This window comes from Cynocephalus volans, chromosome X (genome assembly GCF_027409185.1).
Source record: "Cynocephalus volans isolate mCynVol1 chromosome X, mCynVol1.pri, whole genome shotgun sequence".
NCBI classification, from domain to species: domain Eukaryota; kingdom Metazoa; phylum Chordata; class Mammalia; order Dermoptera; family Cynocephalidae; genus Cynocephalus; species Cynocephalus volans.
This window is the reverse complement of record NC_084478.1, coordinates 148,546,401-148,571,115: the sequence shown is the minus strand read 5'-3', so window position 1 is coordinate 148,571,115 and position 24,715 is coordinate 148,546,401. Positions and strand designations below refer to the sequence as shown.

Genomic DNA, 24,715 nt, shown 5'->3' with positions numbered 1-24,715 from the left:
CCCGGTCTCCAGGTCACTGGTTCGAATCCCCAAACCAGACAACTGCCCCCCACCCAAAAAAAAAGAAAAAAAGAAAAAAAAAAAAGGAACAGAAACTGAAAATGTAAGGACTGATAATTTTCACAAATTAAAGTCAGGCACCAAACTACATATCCAGGAAGGTCAGAGAATACCAAGCATGTTAAGTGCACAGAAAGCTACACCTAGGTACATCATGGTCAAAGTACAGAAAATTAAAGTTTAAAAAAAAATCCAGAAACAAGACGGAAGCGGGGGAAAACCTTACCTGTACAAGAACAAGGATAAGAACTACATCCAACTTATCCTCAGAAAGCAGACAAGCAAGAAGAGAGTAGGGTGAAATGTTTAAATTGTTCAGAGAAGAAAGCCAAACCTAGAATTCTTTACCCTGCAAAATTATCCTCCAGATATGGAGGCTAAATAAAGGCCTTCTCAGAGAATAGAAATTAAGGGAATTTGTTGCCAGTATCCTGCCTTGAAAGACGTGTTAAAAGTCCTTTAGACAGAAGGAATATGATACAGGTCAAAAACACAGATGTACATAAAGATAGGAAGACTATCAAAGAAGGAATAAGTGAAGGTGAAATAAAACCTTTTATTTTCCTAATTCTTACAATAACTGACAGATAATACTTTGTCCAGAATAATAGCTAAATGTAGGCAATTATGCATGATTTGTTCATATCATGTGCATGGAAAATCTGTTATACGTATGTATTTTGCCTATATCTGCTTATACATAAGTGAAGTGCATGGCTGTGGAACAGGTTGGAAGATTTAGTATTCTATAATTATACACAGTGCTCACACACGCCATGAAGTGGTACAGAGTCATTGAAAGTGGACTTGCGTTAGTTGTAAGTGTGTATTACCAACTCTAGGGCATACACTAAAAAAGGTAGCAAAGGAAGTACAAGAAATATACTAAGAGAGGACAGATAATGGAATCATATAAACCACAAAAGGCAGTTAATAGTGGAAGACGAAACTAAGAACAAAGAACAGGGCCAACAAATAGAAAACTAACAGATACGGTAGATATTTATCCACATCTATCAGTAATATGAACGGACTAAGTACACCAAATACGCCTTATATATGAATGGACTAAATACACAAATTAAATTCAGACATCGTCAGAGATGATCACAAAACAAGATGCAATTATATTTTGTCTCCAAGAAATCCAGTTTAAATATAAAGAAATGTATTGATTAAAAGTGAATGAATGGAGAAAAATATACAATGCTAACACTCATCAAAAGAAAGCAGGAGCAGCAATTTTAATTTCAGACAGAGCAGACTGCCAATCAAGGAAAGTTATCAGGGATAAAGAAGGGCATTACGTAGGGATAAAGAAGGGCATTACGTAAGGATAAAGGGGTTCAGTGCTCCAAGGAGACATAACAATCCTTAATGTGTAAGCACTTGACCACGTATCACATTACATGGCAAAGACTGATAGAACTGTAGGGAGACAGAGATGAATCCACTATCTTAGATGGAGACTTTAAACGCCTGTATTAGAGGTGTCCAGACCCAGCAGGCAGAAAACTGGGAAGGACATAGCTGAACTCAACAACACCAGCAATCAACTGGATATAATTGACATTTATAGAGTGCTGCATCCAACTACAACAGCATACACAGAACAGTAAAGATCTATGCTCTCAGCAAGTTTAAAGTATACAGGACAGTATTGTTAACTATACTGAAAGGGTACAAAGTCTCAGTTATTCAATATGAATAAGTTCTGGAGATCTAATGCACAGCATGGTGATTATAGTTAACAACAGCCATTGTTAACTACTGTACAGTTAACAACAGCCATTGTTAACTATTGTATAGTTAACAACAACCACTCTTTTACCCTCAAAATTCTTACCTCGTAAATTTGAAATTTGAATTTACAACTCAAATTTCTTCTTTCTTTCTTTCTTTCTTTTTTTTAAGATGACTGGTAAGGGGATCCTAACCCCTGACTTGGTGTTGTCAGTTCCACACTCTCCCAAGTGAGCCAACTGGCCATCCCTATATAGGGATCTGAACCCATGGCCCTGGTGCTTTCAGCACCACACTCTCCCAAGTGAGCCATGGGCAGGCCCCTCAAATTTCTCATTTCTTGATGGAACAATGAGGAAGTCCTGTAGATGTGTAATGGTTCCTAGGTAATATATGGATAGAAATAAAAAGAAATATACATAAGTATTTGGTGCTAGGATGATGAAAATCATCCTTCTCGATTCTAAATCCTTATTTCCTTTAGGAATAATTAGTTGGCTATAAAAGTAAGTATGATGCTGTGGGCTGAATATGTACCCTAAAAGTTCATGTGTTGGAGACTTGATCTCCATTAGGAGGGTGGGAAATCCTATAATGGTAATTGAGACGTGAGGCCTTTAAGAAGTGATTAGATTGTGAGGACTGCACCATCACTAGCGAGGTCACAATTTTACTAGAGATAACTAGAAACACCTAGAGAAATAGTTGGTTCTATTCTTATATCTTGCTGATGTAAGGCATTGGTTATATAGAGACTAGTTGTATGTAGATAGCTAGTCATACTGAAAAAAAAAGTGAGGTAACCAGCATTAATATTTTAAGTGAGTAAATTTAAAATGAGTTTCTTCTAAAATCTAACATTTTACATTTTTTTCTCAGAAAAACAAGTACTGCAGATATGAAGTAGTACCTATGTAACCAGTTTGCTAGCAGTAAGTAGAGATAAGAAGGACAACAGGAGGAAAAGGGCTCAAAACCTTTAACTCTAACTGTTTATCTCATGTTGAAATATAGTTTTGTTCCTCTATATAATTAATGGTTTCTCACTAATAATTTATCTGTAGTTAACTATTTCAAGGGAGGGAGTAGAAAACAGCACCGTGCTCTCAACTCTAGCTTCTTCTATCTGCCTGAAATAATGTGTTAGTGATTAACACAATCAAGCAGTACTTAAACTAATTTATTAGACATAATTTCTAAAACAGGTTTATACCTAGGCTTTTGAAAATAATAAACAGTCTTGTCTGATCTAAATTCTTATGTTTTCATAATATTGACTTAGTACAACTGATAACTACTAAACAAACTAGTTGAAGACAGAAAGCTGAATATCACATTCTATTCAACTCCAAATTCTCGCATTTTGTTGAACTGAGGGAGTATTACAGATGGGTACTGCTCCTTGCAAAACTAGTTAACTAGAGATGAACAGAAGCAAATAGAATAAATAGGAGAATGGAAGCAGAAAACACACATTTCTCAAGTCTCAGTTGTTATTTCTTATTAAAACAACGAGTTAATACTCTACAGAGATGTTGTAAATATGTAAGTAGTTAACAAGGCATAACTGGAGACAATTAGAATAACTAGGTAAAGGAAAAAAGAAGAAATATTAGATTTTTCTCAAGTATAAATTATTAATTCTTGTTTGATAGTGTGTTAGCTCTGTCTATAGATCTCTCTATCTACCTGTCTATCTACCTACCTGTCAACTTCCCTAACTGGCTGTATCCAGGTAATTAGTTTACTAGGAATAAATAACAGTAACTAGAAAAACTAGTTGAAGACAGGAATTGAAAAATCGTTCTTCTTAACACTTCTTATTTATTGTTGGGAAAATGAATTAGTACTAAAAGCAAGTCATGCTTCCCAAGTCAGTAGTAAATGCAGACAATATGAATAAGAAGTGAAATGCAAGGAGTAGAAAAATATTCTTTGCAGATTAATTTTGTTGTTGCTGTTGAACTAATAAATTAGCTCTAGTTTACTGGGTTTTTCTATGAAACGTGTTAAAAAAAAAAAAAAAAAAAAAAAAAAAAAACAGCCAGCAAACATTACAATAACAAGGGAAGCCTGAACCTAAAAGTCATGTTCTTTTCCACTCTTAATCATTAGTTCTCATTGGAATAAAAAAGAAAAAAATTAGAAGAAGAGATGATGCTGAGTGTTACCTAGGAAAAAAGTTGTGAGGGCTAACTGGGGATAAATTGAATAAATATGGGATGCCAAGCAGTGTTGCTTTGCCTCCCACAGATTTGTCACCCCTTTTCCCCTGGGTGAGGGAGCTGCCAACGATTACTCAAAGCCCATCTTTTCTGAGCAGTGAGAAGCCCCGAAAGTGGTTAATCTCCCAGAACCCTCAAGAACCAAGTATTCCTTCCATTTGGGAAATCAACCACGAGTTGGGGTTCTCTTCACGCATTTATTCTCCAGACCAGGAAGTTACAGGAAGAGTACATAGGTGGGGTTTTTGCTAAGTATAGTTAAACAAGTTTAACAATAGAAGCTCGTAACTTTCAGTAAGACAAGCAAGGTGTCATTCCATAATGCAATTTGCAACAAAAGCTTGATTTTAGCAAACACGGTCTTCTTATAGCAATTTCACAGTATCTCTACATATCAATCAGTAACCTGTCTGTCTTTGAGCCAGCAACCTTGCTGTGTTACAATTCTTGATCTCACAACAGAGACTATATAGCCTGGGGAAAATTTCCAGTTCTTGGTAAGGTTAATATTTGAAACTGCAAGGCTTTGGAAAACCAGGCCCTGTGAAGTACATTTGCCTTATGCATACTCCACAAAGCAGGGGAAACCCATCCTTATCTTTTTATTACTTATTTTTGTTGGGATGATAAAGTCTTAACTACCAACATCTGTTGGTAAATACGTAATTCATATAGTTGATGCTAGAGATAGCTAGAAACATCCAGACGAAGGAATCGATGCTGATATAAACCTAAAACCGGTTTATTCCAGGAAGTTGCATAACCATTTTTTTAACTCAAAATTCTTAATTTGTGTTAGAAATATTAGCTCATGCAATAGACATCTACTTTGCCCAGGTGAATAATTAACTGGAGATAAATAGATGAAGCCACTATGTGGAAAAACACATTCTTTTCAACACTACTTCTCATTTCTTATTGAAATAAGGTGCCACTATTCTAGATATTTAGTGGTACCTAGGCAAATATGAAGAGTCAACTAGAACTTACTGGTAAAACCTTGCTGAATATGGGAAGTTGAAAAACACATTCTAGTCAACTCTAGGTTCCTGTTTCTTTAGGGAATGTTGACTTAGTACTATGGATATAGTAAGTGGAGTTACCAAGGTAAGGTTTAATTACACCTACCTCCATAAACTAGAATAACTGGCTGAAGACAGGAAGAGTAAAGTCACATCCTTCTTCACATTTCTCATTTCTTGGTGCAGTAGTGAGCTAGTCTTGTGGATGGGTGGTAGTACTTAGGGAATCACACGATGAGGAGCAAGAAAAGATGGCTAGAATAAATATTTGATGCCAGGAATATGAAAAAAAAATATTCTCCTCAATTAGAAACGCAGGTTTCCTGTAGGAACAATGAGTTAACACTAATTGGGACTAGAGATATCTCTGTGAGGCACTGATTGAATTTCCTTTGGGTATGTGCGCAACAGAGGGATTGCTGGATCATATGGTAGTTCTGGTTTTGATTTGATTTTCTGAGGAACCTTCACACTGTTATACATCATAATTGTACCAACTTACATTCCCACCAACAGTGTACAAGGTTTCCCCTTACTTCACATCCTTGCCATCACCCGTTACCTCTTGACGTTTGGGGAATAGCCATCCCAACAGACATGAAGTGAGATCCGATTGTGATTTTGATTTTCATTTCCCCGATTATTACTGATGTTGAGCACCTTTAATATACCTTTTGGCCATTTGTATATCTTTTGTGGAGAAAGATCTGTTCAGATCCAACACACATTTGTTAATTGGGCTACTTGGTTTTTTGCTATTGAGTTGTGAGTTCCGTGTATATTTTGGATACTGACCCTTCTCAGATATATGCTTCACAAATATTTTCTTTCAATCTGTAGATTGTCTCTTCATTTTGTTAATTGTTTCTTTGGCTATGCCGAAGCCATTATGGTTGATGGAGTCCCACTTGTTTATTTTTGTTTTTGTTTCCTAAACTTCTGATGTGACATTCAAAAAATTATTGCCAAGGCTAACATGGACAACATTTCCCCCTCTATTTTCCATTAAGAGTTTTATGATTTCAGGTCTTATGTTGAGGTTTTTAATCCATTTTGAGTTGATGTTTCTATATGGTGTCAGATAAGGATCCACGTTCATTCTTTTACATGTGGATATTCAGTTTACCCTGCACCATTTCTTGACGACACCATTTCTAACTCAAGAATGCAACTTCAACACCCAATTCAGTTACTAGCCTGCCGGCTTGTTATATAAACACTATTGGAAAATCAACACTGCGATATCAACCCTTTCCTGAATGGCCAGCCTTCCCTATATATTTAAGCTTGCTAGCCCCCACAATGTGTGAGTTGATTCCTTAAAAGAAATCACCTAAAACATATATGCGTTATTTATACATAAATATTAAATAACACCACTTAAACATATACGACATGAAATATTACATATCACACATGCACACACGTGCACACACACAGACACATATACCCCGTTGCTTCTGTTTCCCTTTCTATGGGGAAGCCAGCCTAATACAGCTGAGCACGTTTATTCACTGATCTCCAGAGCCTTCAGCCGGTCATTCGAAGCATGAAAACAGAAAATCGAGGGGAGCTATGGGAACAGCTGGAAAAGAAGTTGAAATGGACAACTTTCTGGGTAGTAGCCAAGAAATGAACGGACTTCAGGGTACGGCAGAGTCTAAGCTGCTCTGGGCGGGTTGGGAGGTGAAAGACGGCACACACCACCCTGGGCGAGCTCTTCCGGGAACGCTGGGTGGCTGCGAAGGGAAGGCTCAAGGCCAGAACAGGAGTTGGAAGAGTCCGATCTCAAGTTGGGACCCAGCCGAGGTTTCTCAGCCAGGCAATGCGTGCAGCCACCTCCTAGCAGAGATCTGATGCCACCCGGCAGAAGATTGGCGTCTCGGACGCCCGCCTCCCACCAGGTGCCCAGGATGCCCGGGAGAAGCTTTTGCAGGAAGCCGCCTGGTTGTGGATCAAAGGGCAAGTGCGGGATGGCAGAGAGATGTTGAAATCCTACAGGCAGCAGAGCACAGTGCCCCAGAAGCCCCGCCACCTGGCCGAAGCCCTGGGGAAGATCAGCTGGAAGAGGAGTTCCCCTGCTCCCTTCATGAGCCACCCACTGGGACAATGAGCCCTGGGTGACGACAGAGGCCCTGGAAAGCCGCCTGCCGCCAGGGCAGGGCGACACTGGGCTGCCCGCCCCTGGGGGGCGTGCCTGCAGGGGCCGTGGTTCCGCACAGCCCCGCCTTCTGCACGCACCGCCAATCAGCGAGGCCGTCTGTTGCCGCGAGGGCGCTCACCCACAGGCCCTCAGAGCCGCGTCGCCAACAGGCGTCACGGAATCCCCTGAGGCGTGCGGTTGCCTGAGGGTTCCTCAGGTTAGGCGCCCTCTGGCGGGTCGGCTTGGCCCTGCGGCCCAGGAGCATGAGGGCGTGGGTGCGGGGAGGGCCGAGCGGACATCTGAGGAGACATCCTGGCTTGGGTGTCGGTCCCCTGGGGTGTGCGACCCGGGCCCGGCAGGCGAGCGCGTTGGGAGGGTGGCAGTGGGCCACGTGTGTGCGGTCTGGCGGGGAAGGGACCGTCCACGTATGCCCCTCCTGCCCTGCCGGCCACCCGTCAGGACGGACACTCGGGCCCCTGACGGTCACCAGGGGCGTCCGGGCCGGCGACCGGGCAGTGGCCTCGCCTGGAGGTCCAGGACCTGGGCGGCGGGTTTGCTTCCCGTGGAGACGGCCGGGAGGTGGTCATTTGAATGTGGCTACGTGTATTGAGGATCATGGCTCATCATATGGAAGGCGACGCATCTAATTTCTTTTATTCCTGTGGGGCGGGGGGAGGGAAAATAAACTGAGGGCCAATCAAGATTCTTCAGTTTGTAATGGGTACAGTTACCCCTTAAGTACATAACAACCCCACTCTCCACGTAGGCATGACCGCTATGCATAAAATTAACGAACAAAAGAAGAGAAAAATGGAAAGGCATTCATTCACACCCAGTTACTCCACCCATGCACTGCGATCCTATGAAACCTAAGACTTTCTAAGAAAAATGCGTGAAACTTGCTGCGGAGTGAATCTGGCAAAGGAAAGGTGCAAGAAGAGGCATGAAGGTTTTTTCTTTATTTAAAATACTTTTATTTTTTTAAAATTGTGCCCTTATTACAATAAAGGGATCTGCCAGGTCATCCGTTTATGGAAATACGTGTCTTGAGGAAGGTTTGCTATCACAAACCCAGTAGGTGCACAGAAGCTCCAATACACAGGTAGTCATGGTAGAGGGGCCATCGGGTGAAGATGAGAGAATTCCTGCCTCTGGGGAACGGTGTGGGGGTCATGTCGACCTAGGGGCACCACTTTGAGACAACTTGCTGAGGATGTGTTCTTTAGTTTTCGACTAAGATGTAAATAATTCCCTCGCTAGGGAAAGCGGGCAACAGAAGTTCCCAAGTGACAGGGCTTCCAAGGTAATCCTTCCCAAAATCACGGTTGTCGACTGGAGAAGTCAATGCTCATTGTTATCTTGTTCTTTCTCTCCTCTGCTAAGGAACAGATGCAACAGAAGAAAGGGGATGGTCCAAAGGAGTACGCTACTCTCTTTGCAAATGCTACTTCCTGGTGATCTGAAATTGACTCTGACATTACAGATTGTGGAGTCTCCATGTAGAAAGTATTTCTCTTTTATTGTCAACTGGGTATTCTCCCTCTGCAGGCAGTGTTTGCTTTGATGTCAGACTAAAATACAGGATGCATTTTCACACCACGCCCTCCTAGACCTTGGCATCAATTTACAAACTTATTCTGCTGTTATCGATGTTCAATTTTTCTCACATGCTCCTGGTGGGTAAGAGAAGATTAATAGTTGGTTATCGCCGTCTACGTATATTCATGTATCTCTATGCATCTATCTATCTGTTTATCTATATCCCTCTATCACCTGTTTATCATCTCCCTATCTTTATCTATCTCTACCTCCGTTGTTAGTTCTATCTGTCTAGCTGATCACCTGTCAGTCTATTTTGCCATTCTTTATATCTCTCAACCGTCAATTTTCGACACGAGTATATTTATATATGTCTACCTCTGTATCCATGTATCTTCGTCCCTACCTCTCATCTATCTGTCTCCTTCTAATCATTCCTCATCATTCCGTACATCTAACTACCCCTTCTATCTATTGCATATTATCCATCTTTTTCGATCTCTATATCCATCTCTCTTTATGTATCTCCATCGACCTATGTGTCGATTTCTGTCTCCCTGCCTCTATGTATCTATGTAATTAACTGTACACCATCGGCCTATCTACCATCCACCCATTTACCTGTCTGCCTGCCTACCTTACCTACCTGTCTCTCCAGAGATAGGGAAGAGAGTTGTATTGCCATTAGAACAAAATAGGAATGTAAATTATCTGGAAGATTCTATGCAGACCTTTGATAGAAGCTCTTCGGGCCATGGCCCATAGCGTTTGGTGAGAGGAACATGTACTGTTTTGATTTAACACACTTCCCTTCTGATTGTGTCTGTTAAGGAAGCATCAGCTTTTGTAATCAGAAAAATCACTGGGATTGCCGTTCTGTATCTGTTGAAAATGTTCTCTGAAAAGATTTCACACTGGAAAAGAGCAGCCAAATGTGAGTAATGAATAATATCCTAGTGGGCTCTACAATTCTTAAGGGGTTGTAACTGTCTTATAGAAATATGTTTGTTGCATACGTAGTAAAGGGATTCAGAGAACTATATCTATAAATATATATCTGTATGTATAAAAATCCTGGAGCCCATGGACTCACGTGATTGCAACAAGAATTCCTGGGTGATTGGATTACTGATGCTTACTATGCTCAGTATTTGGTAATTTTGAAGATTATTTTAGATTTTTCCATGTATACTTTCAAAACGAGGAACTAAACGGAGCTCAAACTAGCATTCATACTGGAAGCAAGTACAGGGGGGACGTGTACAGACAGTGAGCTGGATCATAGGCTTCCACGCCAGGCATCCTGGGTTTCTAACATCTGCTTGTATGTGGCCGTGAGTGTGTGTGAGCGTGTGGGAGAAAGAGTGCGTGCTTGTGTTTTGGGGTGTGGGTGGTCACGCTTGACGGTGCTCGATCACACCTGTTTTCTAAGAGGGGCTGGCAGGTCCAGCTGAGGAGAGAACGAAGTGGCCGAGTCTCCTGTTATTCCTTCCTCCTGTAGTTGTGTCCTCAGGTGACCCCTGGGCTTGAGAACCCAGCACCCTTGAGTACTCTAAAGAAGAGGGCGCCAACCTGTGCGAGCGCGCACCCTCGTTCGGGGAAGACTGTGTGCAGATTGTCTCCAAGGTACGTGTATTTCATCATCATGACCCATTTCCTGTTACGTCGACCAGTGTGCGTGAACAAAGACATACATATGTGCATTCATTAAAGAGAGAAGTTTTGCATCACAAAACATAGAATGTGAAGTCAATACCGCACCAGGTAACGTGCAGAAATCAGTCATGACACTTATTTGGACGACGTATAGAGAAAACTAGGACATGTGAACGGAGTATTTGGGATGGAAAGATAGGAAGAGTAGGACGGATAGAACAATCGCAGCTTCTGTAGAACACATTCCTATAAAGTCGGAAATTCCATGAGAGTTTGGAAATATCAGCAAAAGTATGGCGTAGCGAGATTCACTGAAATGACGTCAGAGAATGGACACTCACTAGGAAATATATCCAATTATGCTCTCATGTTACCAGCTATCGTGTAATACAGTACGTGCTCGCACGTGCACAGGGATGCATAGGTAGTGTACTGGAAGCACGTACACCATCGTCTTCACAGTAATGTGCCGTCCCCCCTAAACATCTTTCTATGCATGTCTTGTTCTCGCAAGCTCATTCAATGCGATTTGAGAATCAGAAAAACACAATGACGTCAAAAACCCTATTTTCGTTACACACACACAGATGGTCACAAAACATGACTGATGTTAAATCCATGTGTCTAAGGCATACGCGATCCCCAAAGCAGTGGTTCCCCTGGTTCGGCCGCGTGAAGAGACTAGCATATGCCATGCAGCATACCGTGGAAATATTTTGGAATGCAAGAGGAGGAAAATAAAGAAGGCATGTACATTATGGATGAGATTCAGATATCAGCTCTGTTTCAAAAAGGCATGCATCCTAGAGTTGGGGAAGGGAACGGGATCATTTTATCCCGACTTAATTGGCTCACGTTGCTTCCTCTTTTGAATTTTCCAGATTAGCATGAGAACATAGTACATAGGTCCTGGGTATCTATACTAGGTGCCACCTGATCTCTGAAGAACAGTGCCCTTCAGAAGCACGCAGCGGGGTAAAGGGTGTGCGGAGAAGCGGTTGGAGTGTGAGAAACAAGAGATCCAGCTCACAGAACCGGACCTGCCTCCATCCACGTGACGTTCGGTAAGACTTCCCCATTCACTCGCAACCATCTCGTGTTGACATTTGGGGGTGCGATCGTCTTTGCACCTCACTCTATGCATACGTGTCTTCATAACGAGCATCACAGCTTTAGTGCTGGAAGACAAGAGTTTTGCACCACACTATAGAGGTGCAGGTCGCAGCCAATGACTCGTGCCTGCAGCAATCCCTACTAACCATGACAGCCAGGAATCATCAGGGTGACCTCACAGACCTCTGGATTCTGAGTTCATGCTCTTGAACATGACATAGGGCTGGCTCCCAGCATCGGTATGTAGGAGATGGCCTCGGGCTTCTTGGGGTGGACAGGGCAGCATGGGCACCCTAGGCAGGCAAAGAACGAATGAAGCATTCTCCTAGGTTGAAGCCCGAGGATCCCAGAAGGTGCAGAAATGGGATCCGTGACATGACACCCACGTCCCCATGTGGATGCTCTTCCACATGCAGTCATTACAATGAAGTAACACGGTGGCTTTGGACTGTTACAGAACTCCTCTAGCACCTTCCGTATTTTTCCCCAAATGCTTACCATTCATCTTCCCCTCTGTCTAAGGCCCGCTATTTTAATACCTTGTTTTATCTCATCAATCACCTTGAGCAGGGCGTTTCTAGTTTCACAAAAGGAATTCTTTCCTGATACGGTTCTTCTTTTCCTTTACCCAATTCCAGTCTCCTCCAGTTCTTTCCACTGAAAACACGAGTGCAAGCATCTCGGGGAGAACCAGGTGGAGGAGGACAACCCATGCAAGCTGGGAACGCTTTGCAGTCCGGAGTCAAAGGAGGCGTTTTAGAGCAGGGGTTTTGAGGGAAGACCTGAGTCAGCAGTGGGAAGGACATCCAGAAACCTCTGCCCCTCTTCATCACCTCTCAGGAGATGAAAAGATTCAAATGAAAAACACAGACATAATGGCCCTGACGAAGTCTGAAATGGAAGGCATGGTCTCCTCGGCAGGGGCGCAGTGGAAGTTCAATGCCACAGCGGGAGAGGAAAGGGGGTGCAGAAGAGTCCTGAATGTGGTACTGGAGATGCTGGATGAGAGAACAATACTGGGCCGAGGAAGAAAACCAGATGACCAGCAGACCAGTACAAGCTCCCAGGTGAAAAGCACAGACATAACGGCCCTGACGAAGTCTGAAATGGAAAGCATGGGCTCTTCGGCAGGGGCGCAGTGGAAGTTCAATGCCACAGCGGGAGAGGAAAGGGGGTGCAGAAGAGTCCTGAAAGTGGAACTGGAGAAGCTGGATGAGAGAACAAAACTGGGCCGAGGAAGAATACCAGATGACCAGGAGACCAATACGCCCTCCCAGAAGGTAGCTCAACACCCGGCAAGTAGACCCCCTCGTAAAAAGTATGGCAAACGCAAAGGGGTCGTTCGGAGGAGTGCCGGGAAGAGAGAAGCCTCAGGATCACTGCCAGTTGGTGCAGAGAGTGAGGATGCCCTGTGCGGTGACAAATCACCGGTGCACACGACCTGTGCCCCTGCTCCAGCAGAAAGGCCAAGAAAGGCATCACGGAGGTCCAGCGCGTGCCACGATTTCCCGACACTGTCGGGACACGAGGGAGAGAAAGAGGGCAAGGCAAAGGCACAAGCCTCCACGGCTGCGTCCCGGCGTCCCACAGTCCTGGAGGAGGGTGCATGTGCTAATGATAGACAGGTGGCCCCATCCCAGCCAGTGGGTCTCATCCCCAGTATGCCCATAGCTCTGAACGCAGAGGCACAGGACACCTGGCCGAAGACCGTGGCTACTCACTCCGCGTGCTCTGCCCTCTCAGGGAATGCTGAGGATCGTGGAGAGGGGGCCTCGAAGCCAGGCGTGGAAGGGGCGGCGGCTTCTTCCGGGTCCCCTGCCCCCTCCAGGTCCCCTGCCATGAGGCTGCGTGACTCCCTCTGTCTGGCAGACCGAATTAGGAAGCTACAAGCGGCAGTTTCTTCAAAAGGACTGCAAGAACACCGACCTCCTGCTGACTCGATGTCTAGGAATCCCATCCGCAAGGCTAAAATGGATGGCGGTAAACGAGGTGGACAACCTGCCAGCATGGCTCTGACACAGGAGCCTCCTCCAGTTGAAAGAGGAACGATGGTGTGATTTAAATTTCAAGACCACCCATTCTGGCCAGCCGTGGTGAAGAGTGTCAGCGCGTCGGAGAAGACCGCACGGGTGCTCTTGATTGAGGCAGACCTGCGCCAGGAGAGGAGCGGCATCCGAGTTCCTCTTCGAAGACTGAAGCCCCTGGATTGCAGAGAGAAAGACAGACTCCTGCAGAGAGCCAGGAAAGTGCACGAGCAAGGTGTTAACTGGTGTTTCTCCCTCATCTCCCACTACACACAAGCCATCGGCCGGGGTTCCTTCGTGGGCTCTTTCCTGGACTATTATGCCGCCGACGTCAGCTACCCACTCAGGAAAGCCATCCAAGAGGGCCCGCTGGAGGTTGACTTTCCAAAGGTGAACTATGCCGACCTGGAAGACTCTGAGGAGGAGACCTCCCTGGGCGGGAAGAGGCCCTGCAAGAGGATTCTCCCCGACAGGATGAGGGCCGCTCGGGACCGGGACAACCGCAAGCTGGTGGACTTCATCGTGAAGAGAAGGGGGGCCGACCACCACCTCCTGGACATCTTGAAGGGCAGGAAACAGTCCAGGTGGCTGACATCATTTCTGAATTCACCAAGGCACAGGCTCTGCGTTGAAACGTACCTGGAAGATGAGGACCTGTTGGATGTTTTGACGAAACATCTACAAGAAATCTATACACAAATGGACAACACCATGCTGACTCTCATAAGAGACGACAAAGTAAATTTTGTTCTGGAAGTTCTCCTGCCAGAAGCAATCATTTGTTCCATCGCAGCACTTGATGGGCTGGATTACCAGGGGGCAGAAGAGAAGTATCTGCGAGGGCCCCCCGTGCACTACCGCGAGAAAGAACTATTTGACAGAAACGTCATAAAGGAAAGGAGAAAGAGATCAGCAACCATGAGGACGGCTAACTAGGTCTCCTCCTGTGCCCCTACAGCGACAGACCCTTTTTCTTCTATCTTATCGCCACATTCCCATACCCCTTCCAAAAACGGTTCTAAAAGGGAAGCAGAAAGTGAACGGGTCACCTTCGCCTAGTCCACATGTGAGTGAATGAAATCCCTGCGTGCACTAAACCTTTGTCAGCCTTGTGCAAGACCTTCTTTGACTCTCTGTCTCCCTGAAATTCCATCTACCACAGTAGCTCTCCCTCAATGGCCGAATGATTTCCTGAAACGGAGGGTCTCCCGGCTGTCTTCTAAACTGATGGTGACTGGATCCTCTTCCTAGAGCCATCTGTCCCCACGTGGACGGCAGCTAGCCTCATCGTATTCACAGTCTAGCTACTCTACACCTATGAGCCAGGCTGACTACGTGGTAGCCCATCTACTCTCATATAAGTTCGAGGAAAGCAAGCACTTTGTTCTGCATCCTGTACCCCCAAAACGTAGTCATTTGTCTCAAACCAACCGAGCTTCATCTTCACGCTTATTCGTCGGCTAGCTCCAACAGGTTCCATCAGCACACATGCACACTGGCAAGTCATTCCAGGAGGCTTGAGCAGTAGATGGGCCAGGGCCGGGAATGTGAAAATGAATTCTAGAAACAACCTCCATTCGGCTAAACGTGACCCTCTTTGGAAGAGAATTAATTAAACGCACTCAATGGAAGGAGAACTTCTGAAGCCCATGAATAGTTATACTACGTTAATACGAGGCGTGTTTTGAGAATAAATGTTGGGAAAGCTAGTTTAGTTTGAAAACTTGATGTGAAAATAAACATTGATGGCTTAACAGGAACCTGAGTGCATTTCTAGTTTAGAGGAAGTCAACTGCTCCTGTGAGACCACGCTGTGTGTTCACATGGCCACGTGTTGCTTTAAAATTTGCAAAGTACCTGTCTGGATTCACAATAAATCCATGGTGTCTGTTGCCTTGAAATTCTGCTTCGTCATATTTGAGACCGTACCAGTTTGAACGGGGCATTTCTGAGAACATATATAAACGCACTTCCAAAGAAACCGTATTTCGGGAATTGTGATGGCTGCTGTTGTCATGGGTTAGAGCAGGTTAGAAATGTTCTTCTCATTCTAAACAAATATTCACTTTAACGCTCGATTTGGTATAATTTTAGAAGAACGTCTTCCAGGTCGTGTAATCATCAGGCCCTACAGAAGCCTCTTTGGACTCGGCCTGCGAGAGAGAAAGGCTCCTGGGGCACACGGCCTAGGCACATTCCACGTGATATCTTCCTGGTCCTGAGGATTAGTAGAAAACACAGCACCTCTATGCTCTGTGTGGACCTCATACACCGAGACGGCACGCTTTAGTTACGCTCTAACACTGAGACTCTCTGAGTCCAATCTATGAGCCAACTGTTCATCTCCATGATCTAACACATTCTTTACCACCTCGTGCACCCATTCACTCATCCATTCATTCACTCACAGTACCATAAGTCAGGAGAGCAAGTACGGTGGTGTTTCCGCTCTGAGGACAAACTTCGGATGTCCTAGGAGAGACGGAAATCTGGAGACCCAGGTGGCAATGAAATTCTTAAGATAACGAGATATTCTACCCTCATCCTGTGAGTGAGAAATATTTATCAGCATTGCAGGCTGACTGCCTGAATTCATAACCACACTACTGGGTTTCCGCATGCTTGTGAGATCATGGTTTTCTTTGATTCGGGTGAAGGGAGGTGGCCTTGTGTCCCTTGGATGTCATTTTGTCCTGGGGCATCTGTTCTGCTTCTCTTGAATCAAGGTCACTGAAAGTGATTTGGGGTGTGGGGGTGGATTTTTCGCTGCTTGGACTCTGAGATCCCTTCTAGGCTTGCTGGATCTCTAGCAGAAGTGTGTGTTCAATGGAAAAGCTTGACTTTCCCCTGCCCTCGCTGACTAGGTGAAGGAGACCTCCTCTCCTCCAGTCATAAGGGCTGGACATCAGGCCCTCATGCTAAGTGTTGGTTGGGTGAGTGGCACAGAGACGCTGTGCACAGCTTTCTCAGGTCTCTACGTCCATGTAAGCAACTGACAAGGAAAGAGTGGGACCTCAGAGCTGGGTTCATCATAGTCACCCTCAGGGAGTCAGGGTCCCCATGCTCCTAATCAAAATTTAGTGTCCGGGGTCCCTAAGGGTTCTTCGGTGACTGTGAAAGTGGTTCCAATCCTGCCAGGCCTCTCAACAGGCTCCCCCCAAGGCCCCACTTCTTGCCCAGACATCCTTTGGAGCACGGCCCTAGGATGAGCGGGGGCCTGGCCTGTTCTGGACCTCCATGCGGCTGGTCCAACACTTAGGAAGGAAGAAGAGGAAGGCCGCCTGTCGATTCAGGTCCAGAGGCAGTGGCAAGGAGAGGTGACCCACCCACGCTCCTCCCTTTATTCTGTATTGACCTCATTCCTCCTCACCCAACAGATTCCTACGCTGTCTTTAGCGGGCACAAGCCCTTCCTCAGCCCACAGCCCTTCTCATGAGCCCCGGTTCTCCTCCATCCTCTATCCTCCATCCTCCATCCTATTCCCCAAACCAATGCCTTTCTGCCGTCTCTCCAGTGTCCTTCCGGGAGCCCAAGACAACCGTTTAAAACCTGGTAAACGGCACCACCAAATCAGTGCATTGTTACAATTCATGAGCACCATCCTCGTGTACTTTCTCAGATTGCCATGCTTGAGAGACCAGTGATCTAATGAGTATGCTTGGTAGAATGCGAAGCCTGCTTGTTTCCCAAAGACGCATTCTCGCTGAAAGATAAATATCGGTAGAAGGCATCTACCTTTACTGGGATAGGTTGGAAATACGTGGCTGGAGATACGTAAGGGCACGTCCTTTCATTTGTGCTAGGGGAAGCTGAGGTGAAGGAATAGGCATATCAGCCGTACTTTGAACAAAGGGTGCCTTCGCTCTATAGTTATGTCTTCTGGTCCTCGTTGTGTGTTTTCTATCGTTCTGCCTTGTTTTTGACAGAGCCCTTTTTATGATCACCTTTTATCACCACGATTTGTTGTGCTGGCGATTAACTAGTTTAAGGGACGTTGGGAGGGGAGACAAAGGGCAAGGGAAGTGGGGATGAGTTTAGACATTAAAAGCACACATGGAGCTGGGGATCCTCTTGCGGAGGGAAGAAAGAGAAGGTGACAGATTCATACGGTGATTGATAATGAATTTTCTCTAGCCTGACAACTTGCCTGTAATCCCTAGCCAGATTAATGTCAGCAAAAGAGAAGAAAGAGTGAATTCAGTACAAAATCTGACAGTATTTCATTCATAATGAATTAACTCACAGGACAAATATTGGGCACCTACCACAATCCAGGCACTAGTCGGGGCTGTAATCCAAGGATAATAATATCTGTCACCAATGAGCAACGTACGCAAGAGTGTTTCAAAAATTTCACGGAAGCATGCATGAGCTTCGAGAAAATTATGCTCAATCAAACAAGCCAGGCACAGACAGAGAAACAGTGCATGTTGTCACTCTTAAGTAGGAGCTAAAAATATAAATTAATGCAAAGAAAGAAGGAAGGAAGGAAAGAAGGAAAGATCATAACAACACACTGCACTTTCATAAGGAGAGTGTGGCACTGTGGGTAGGAGAGTGGCAAAGGGGGAGGGGGGAGAAAAAGCGAGAAATGGATGAATGGACACTAAGAATGATGACATTTTGTAATGATCTATCCTGATTTGATCATCACACATTGTACACAGGTATTGATATTAACCTCAGTTCCTCAAATATCTGTATAATCAATTATACGTCAACGAGGAAAGAGTTCACGGAAAATAGAACTAAAACATAACAAGAATCCTTGCGTGAACTTTTTGAAGATCCCTCATATATCGAATCCTCCCAACAATTTTCAAAGTTTGATGGGGTTATCGTTATGTTCAGAAAAGTACTCTGAGAACCTGTGAGGTGATGAAATCTGCTCCGACCACCTACTGTCAGGGCCCGAGTTTGTCTAACTCCGAAGCCAGTCCCATTCCCCAGCACGTCTTATGACCAAATAACCAGGGAAGAGCTAAGAGGTTTTGTGAGGGTTTGGGTATGTGGGATAAGGAAATTAGGAATGTTTGTTTGAAAGTTATCAAGGCTTCACAGGAGTCAGAAGTTCGTATAAAGATCCTCATGGATTCATCCACCCCCCCCCCACAATGCATGTGTTAATTCCTCAAAATAAAACACCTAAAACCTATATACATTATTTTTACATATATATTAAATAACACCACTTAAACATATATGACATGTAATCTTACGTATCACACATGCACACACGTGCACACACGCAGACACATATACACCGTTGCTTCTGTTTCCCTTTGTGTGGGGAAGCCAGCCTCATACAGCTGAGCACGTTTATTGACTGATCTCCAGAGCCTTCAGCCGGTCATTCGAAGCATGAAAACAGAAAATCGAGGGGAGCTATGTGAACAGTTGGAAAATAAGTTGAAATGGACAACCTTCTGGGTAGTAGCCAAGAAATGAACAGACTTCAGGGTACGGCAGAGTCTAAGCTGCTCTGGGTGGGTTGGGAGGTGCAAGAAGGCACACACCTCCCTGGGCGAGGTCTTGCAGAAGCGCTGGGCGGCTGCGAAGGGAAGGCTCAAGGCTAGAAGAGGAGTTGGAAGAGTCCGATCTCAAGTTGGGAACCAGCCGAGGTTTCTCAGCCAGGCACCACGTGCAGCCACCTTCTAGCAGAGATCTGATGCCACCCGGCAGAAGACTGGCGTCTCGGATGCCTGGCTCCCACCGGGTGCCCAGGATGCCCGGGAGAAGCTTTTGCAGGAAGCCGCCTGGTTGCGGATCAAAGGGCAAGTGCGGGATGGCAGAGAGATGTTGAAATCCTACAGGCAGCAGAGCACAGTGTCCCAGAAGCCCCGCCAGCTGCCCGAAGCCCTGGGGAAGATCAGCTGGAAGAGGAGTTCCCCTTCTCCCTTCATGAGCCACCCATTGGGGCAGTGAGCCCTGGGTGAAGACAGAGGCCCTAGAAAGCCACCCGCTGCCAGGGCACGGTGGTACTGCTGCAGCCTGCCGCTGGGGGGGGCGAGCCTGCAGGGGGCGTGGTTCAGCAGGCCCCACCTCCCGCACGCACCACCAATCAGCGAGTCGGCTGTTACCGCGCAGGCGCTAGCCCACAGGCCCTCAGAGCCGCCTAGCCAGCGGGCGGTTGTGGAATCCCCTGAGGCGTCCGGTCGCCTGAGGTTTCCTCAGGTAAGGCGCACACTGGCGGGTTGGCGAGGCCCCTCGGCCCAGGGGCATGAGGGCGTGGGCGCGAGGAGGTCCCGGTGGACATCTGAGGAAATGTCCTGGCTTGGGTGTCGGTCCCCTGGGGTCTGCGACCGGGGCCCGGCAGGTGAGGGCGCTGGGACTGTGGGGGCGGGCCACGTGCCAGCTGTCTGGCGGGGAAGAGACCGTCCGGGTCTGCGCCTCCTGCCTGCCGGCCGACCATAAAGAAGGACACTCGGTCCCCTGAGGGTCTCCAGGTGCGTCTTAGCTGGTGACCAGGTAGCGGCCTTGCTTGGCTTTCCAGGACCTGGCCGGGGGGTTCGCTTCCCGAGGAGACGGCCGGGAGGTGGTCATTTGAATGTGGCTACTTGTATTGAGGATCATGGCTCATCATGTGGAATGCGACGAGTCTAATTTCTTTTATTCCTGTGGAGGGGGGAGGGAAGCAAAACTGAGTGCTATTCAAGATTCTTCCGTGTGTAATGGGTACACTTACCCCTTAACTACAAAACAACCTCACTCTCCACGTAGTCATGACAGCTATGCATAAAATTAACGAACGAAATAAGAGAAAAATGGAAAGGCATTCATTCACACCCAGTTACTCCACCCATGCACTGCGATCCTATGAAACCTAAGACTTTCTAAGAAAAATGCGTGAAACTTGCTGCGGAGTGAATCTGGCAAAGGAAAGGTGCAAGAAGAGGCACAACAGGCACAACGGTGTTTTCTTTATTTAAAAAAAAGTTTTCAAAATTGTGCCTTTATTATACTATAAACGGATATGCCAGCTCATCCTTCTATGGAAATACGTCTCTTTAGGTAGGTTTGCCATCACAAACCCAGTAGGTGCACAGAAGATCCAATACACATCTGGTCATGGTAGAGGGGGCATCACGTGAAGATGAGAGAATTCCTGCCTCTGGGGAACAGTATGGGGGTCATGTCGAGATAGGGGCACCACTTTGAGACAACTTGCTGAGGATTCTGTTCTTTAGTTTTCACCTAAGATGTAAATAAAACCCTCACTAGAGAAAGCAGGCAACAGAACTTTCCAAGTGACAGGGCTTCCAAGGTAATCCTTCCCAAAATCACGGTTGTTGACTGGAGAAGTCAATGCTCATTGTTATCTTGTTCTTTCACTCCTCTGCTAAGGAACAGATGCAACAGAAGAAATGGGATGGTCCAAAGGAGTACGCTACTCTCTTTGGAAACACTACTTCTTGGTCATCTGAATTTGACTTTGACGTTACAGATTGTGGAGTCTCCATGTAGAAAGTATTTCTCTTTTATTGTCAGCTGGGTATTCTCCCTCTGCAGGCAGTGTTTGCTTTGATGTTGGACTAAAATACTGGACGCATTTTCACACCACGTCCTCCTAGAACTTGGCATCAATTTACAAACTTATTCTGCTGCTATAGAGATTTTATTGTTCTCACATGTTCCTGGGGGGTAAGAGAAGTTTATTATTTGATTATCGCCATCTACGTGTATTTATGTATCTCTATGCATCTATCTTTCTGTTTATCTCTATGCCTCTATCACCTGTTTATCATCTCCCTATCATTATCTATCTCTACCTCCGTTGTTAGCTATATCTGTCTAGCTGTTCATCTGTCAGTCTATTTTGCCATTCATTATATCTCTCAACCGTCAGTTTTCGACACGAGTATATTTATATATGTCTACCTCTGTATCCATGTATCTTTTTCCTACCTATCATCTATCTGTCTCCTTCTAATCATTCCTTATCCTTCCGTACATCTACCTACCCCCTTCTATCTACTGCATATTATACATCTTTTTCGATCCCTATATCCATCTGTCTTTATGTATCTCCATCAACCTCTGTGTCGATTTCTGTCTCTCTGCCTCTATGTATCTATGTATCTAACTGTACACCATCCACCTTTCTACCATCCATCTATTTACGCGTCTGCTTGCCTAACTTACCTACCTGTCCCTTCAGAGGGAGGGAAGAGTGTCGTATTCCCGTTAGGACAAAACCAGAACGTAAATTATCCAGAAGACTCTAAGCAGACCCTAGATAGAAGCTCTTCTTGCCATGGCCCATAGCGTTTGGTGAGAGGAACATGCACTGTTTTGATTTAACACACTTGCCTTCTGGTTGTGTCTGTTAAGGAAGCATCAGCTTTTGTAATCAGAAAAATCACTGGGATTGCCGTTCTTTATCTGTTGAAAGTGTTTTCTGAAAAGTTTTCACACTGGAAAAGAGCTGCCAAATGTGAGTAATGAACCATATCCACGTGGGGTGTACAAGTCTTAAGGTGTTGTAACTGTCTTATAGAGATATATTTGTTGCATATGGTGTAAAGGGATTCAGAGAACTATATCTATAAATATATATCTGTATGCATAAAAATCCTGGAGCACATGGACTCACGTGATTGGAACAAGAGTTCCTGGGTGATTGGACTACTGATGCTTATTATGCTCATTGTTTGGTAATTTTGAAGATCATTTTAGATTTTTCCGTGTGTGCTTTCAAAACGAGGAACTAAACGGAACGCAAAGTAGCATTCCTACTGGAAGCAATCACACGGGGGACGGGTACAGACATTGAGATGGATTGTTGGCTTCCACGCCAGGCATCTTGGGTTTCTAACATCTGCGTGTATGGGGCCGTGAGCGTGCGTGAGCGTGTGGGAGAAAGAGTACGTGCTTGTGTTTTGGGGTGTGGGTGGTCACGCTTGAAGGTGCTCTATCACACCTGTTTTCTGAGTGGGGCTAGCAGGTCCAGCTGAGGGGAGCCCGAAGCGGTCGAGTCACCTTTTATTCCTTCCTCCTGTAGTTGTGTGTCCTCAGGTGAACCCTGGGCTTGAGAGCCCAGCACCCTTGAGTGAGCACCCTCGTTCAGGGAAGACTGTGTGCTGATTGTCGTCTCCAAGGTACGTGTATTTCATCATCGTGACACCTTTCCTGTTACGTCGACCAGTGTGCGTGAACAAAGACATACATACACGCATTTATTAAGGAGAGAAGTTTCGCATCACAGAACATAGAAGGTGAAGTCAATAGTGCACTAGGTAAAGTGCAGAAAGCAGTCATGACACTAATTTGGACGACATATAGGGAAAACTAGGACATATGAACGGAGTATTGGCGGTGGAAAGATAGGAAGAGTAGGACGGGTAGAACAATTGCTGCTTCTGCAGAACACATTCCTGTAATGTCAGAAATTCCATGAGAGTTTGGAAATATCAGGAAAATTTTGGCGTAACGAGACTCTTGGAAATGACGTAGCAGAAATGGGCACTAACTAGGAAATATATCCAATTATGCTCTCATGTTAGCAACTATAGTGTAACACAGTACGTGCTTGCACGTGCACAGGGATGCATAGGTAGTGCGTTGGAAGCACGTACACCATCGTCCTCATAGTGAGCATCTGTAAGGTGCCAGCCCCTCTACACATCTTTCTATGCATGTCATGTTCTCACAAGCTCATTCAATGCGATTTGAGAATCAGAAAGACACAATAACTTCAAAATCCCCATTTTCGTTACACTCACACAGATGGTCACAAACACACGATTGATGTTAAATCCATGTGTCCATGGCATCCGCGATCCCCAAAGCAGTGGTTCTCCCTGTTGTGACGCAGGAACAGACTAGCATACGCCAAGCAGCATACCATGGAAATATTTTGGAATGCAAGAGGAGGAAAATAAAAATGGCATCTACATTATGGATGGGATTCAGATATCAGCTCTGTTTCAAAAAGGCATGCATCCCTGAGTTGGTGAAGGGAACGGGATCATTAGATCCACACTTTATTGGCTCACGTTGCTTCCTCTTTTGAATTTTCCAGATTCGCTTGAGAAAAGACTACATAGGTCCTGAGTATCTGCACTAGTTCCCACCTGATCACAAAGAACAGCGCCCTTCAGAAGCACGCAGCGGGGTAAAGGGTGTGCGGACAAGCGATTGGAGTGTGAGAAACAAGAGACCCAGCTCACAGAACCGGACCTGCCTCCGTCCACGTGACCTTCGGTAAGACTTCCCCATTCACTCGCTGCCATCTAATGTTGACATTTCGGGGTACGATCGTCTTTGCACCTCACTCTATACACACGTGTCTTCATAACGAGCATCACATCTTTGGTGTTGGGAGACAAGAGTTTTGCACCAGAGTATAGAGGTTCAGGTCACAACCCATGACCGGTTCCTGCAGAAATCCCTATTAACAGTGACAGCCAGGAATCATCAAGATGACCTCACAGACCTCTGGATTCTGAGTCATGCTCTTGAACATGACATGGGGCTGGCTCCCAGCATCGGTATGTAGGAGATGGCCTCGGTCTTCTTGGGGTGGACAGGGAGGCATGGGCACCCTAGGAAGGCAAAAAACTAATGAAGCATTTTCCTAGGTTGAAGCCCAAGGATCTCAGAAGCCGCAGAGGGTCCAGGAGAGTGAAACAGGATCCCTGACATGACACCCACGTCCGCATGCGGATGCTCTTCCGCATGCAGTCGTTACAATTAGGTTACACGGTGGCTTCGGGCTGTTATAGAACTCTTCTGGCACCTTCCATATTTTTCCCCAAATGCTTGACACTCATCTTCCCCTCTGTCTAAGGCCCACTCTTTTAATACCTTGTTTTATCTCATCAATCTCCTTGAGCAGGGCGCTTCTAGTTTCACAAAAGGAATTCTTTCCTCATACGGTTCTTCTTTTCCTTTTTCCCATTCCAGTCTCCTCCAGGTCTTTCCACTGAAAACACGAGTGCAAGCATCTCACGGAGAACCAGGTGGAGGAGGACAGCCAATGCAAGCTGGGAACGCTTTGCAGTCCGGAGGCAAAGGAGGCGTATTAGAGCAGGGGTTTTGAGGGAAGACCTGAGTCAGCAGTGGGAATGACAGCCAGAAACCTCTGCCCCTCATCATCACCTCTCAGGAGAAGAAACGATTAAAGTGAAAAGCACAGACGTAAGGGCCCTGACGAAGTCTGAAATGGAAGGCATGGGCTCTTCGGCAGGG

At 45.6% G+C, this 24,715-nt stretch overlaps 1 protein-coding gene across 1 annotated transcript; it reads left to right on the top strand.

Moving 5' to 3' along the window:
* The first annotated feature begins 9,486 nt into the window (after positions 1-9,486).
* LOC134368458 (PWWP domain-containing DNA repair factor 4-like) lies at positions 9,487-19,450 on the top strand. The gene is made up of 5 exons (XM_063084928.1): positions 9,487-9,503; positions 10,271-10,358; positions 12,782-13,481; positions 13,590-14,410; positions 19,187-19,450. The coding sequence occupies exons 1-5, from the start codon at positions 9,487-9,489 to the stop codon at positions 19,448-19,450; spliced, it is 1,890 nt and encodes a 629-aa protein (XP_062940998.1).
* The last annotated feature ends 5,265 nt before the right edge of the window (positions 19,451-24,715 follow it).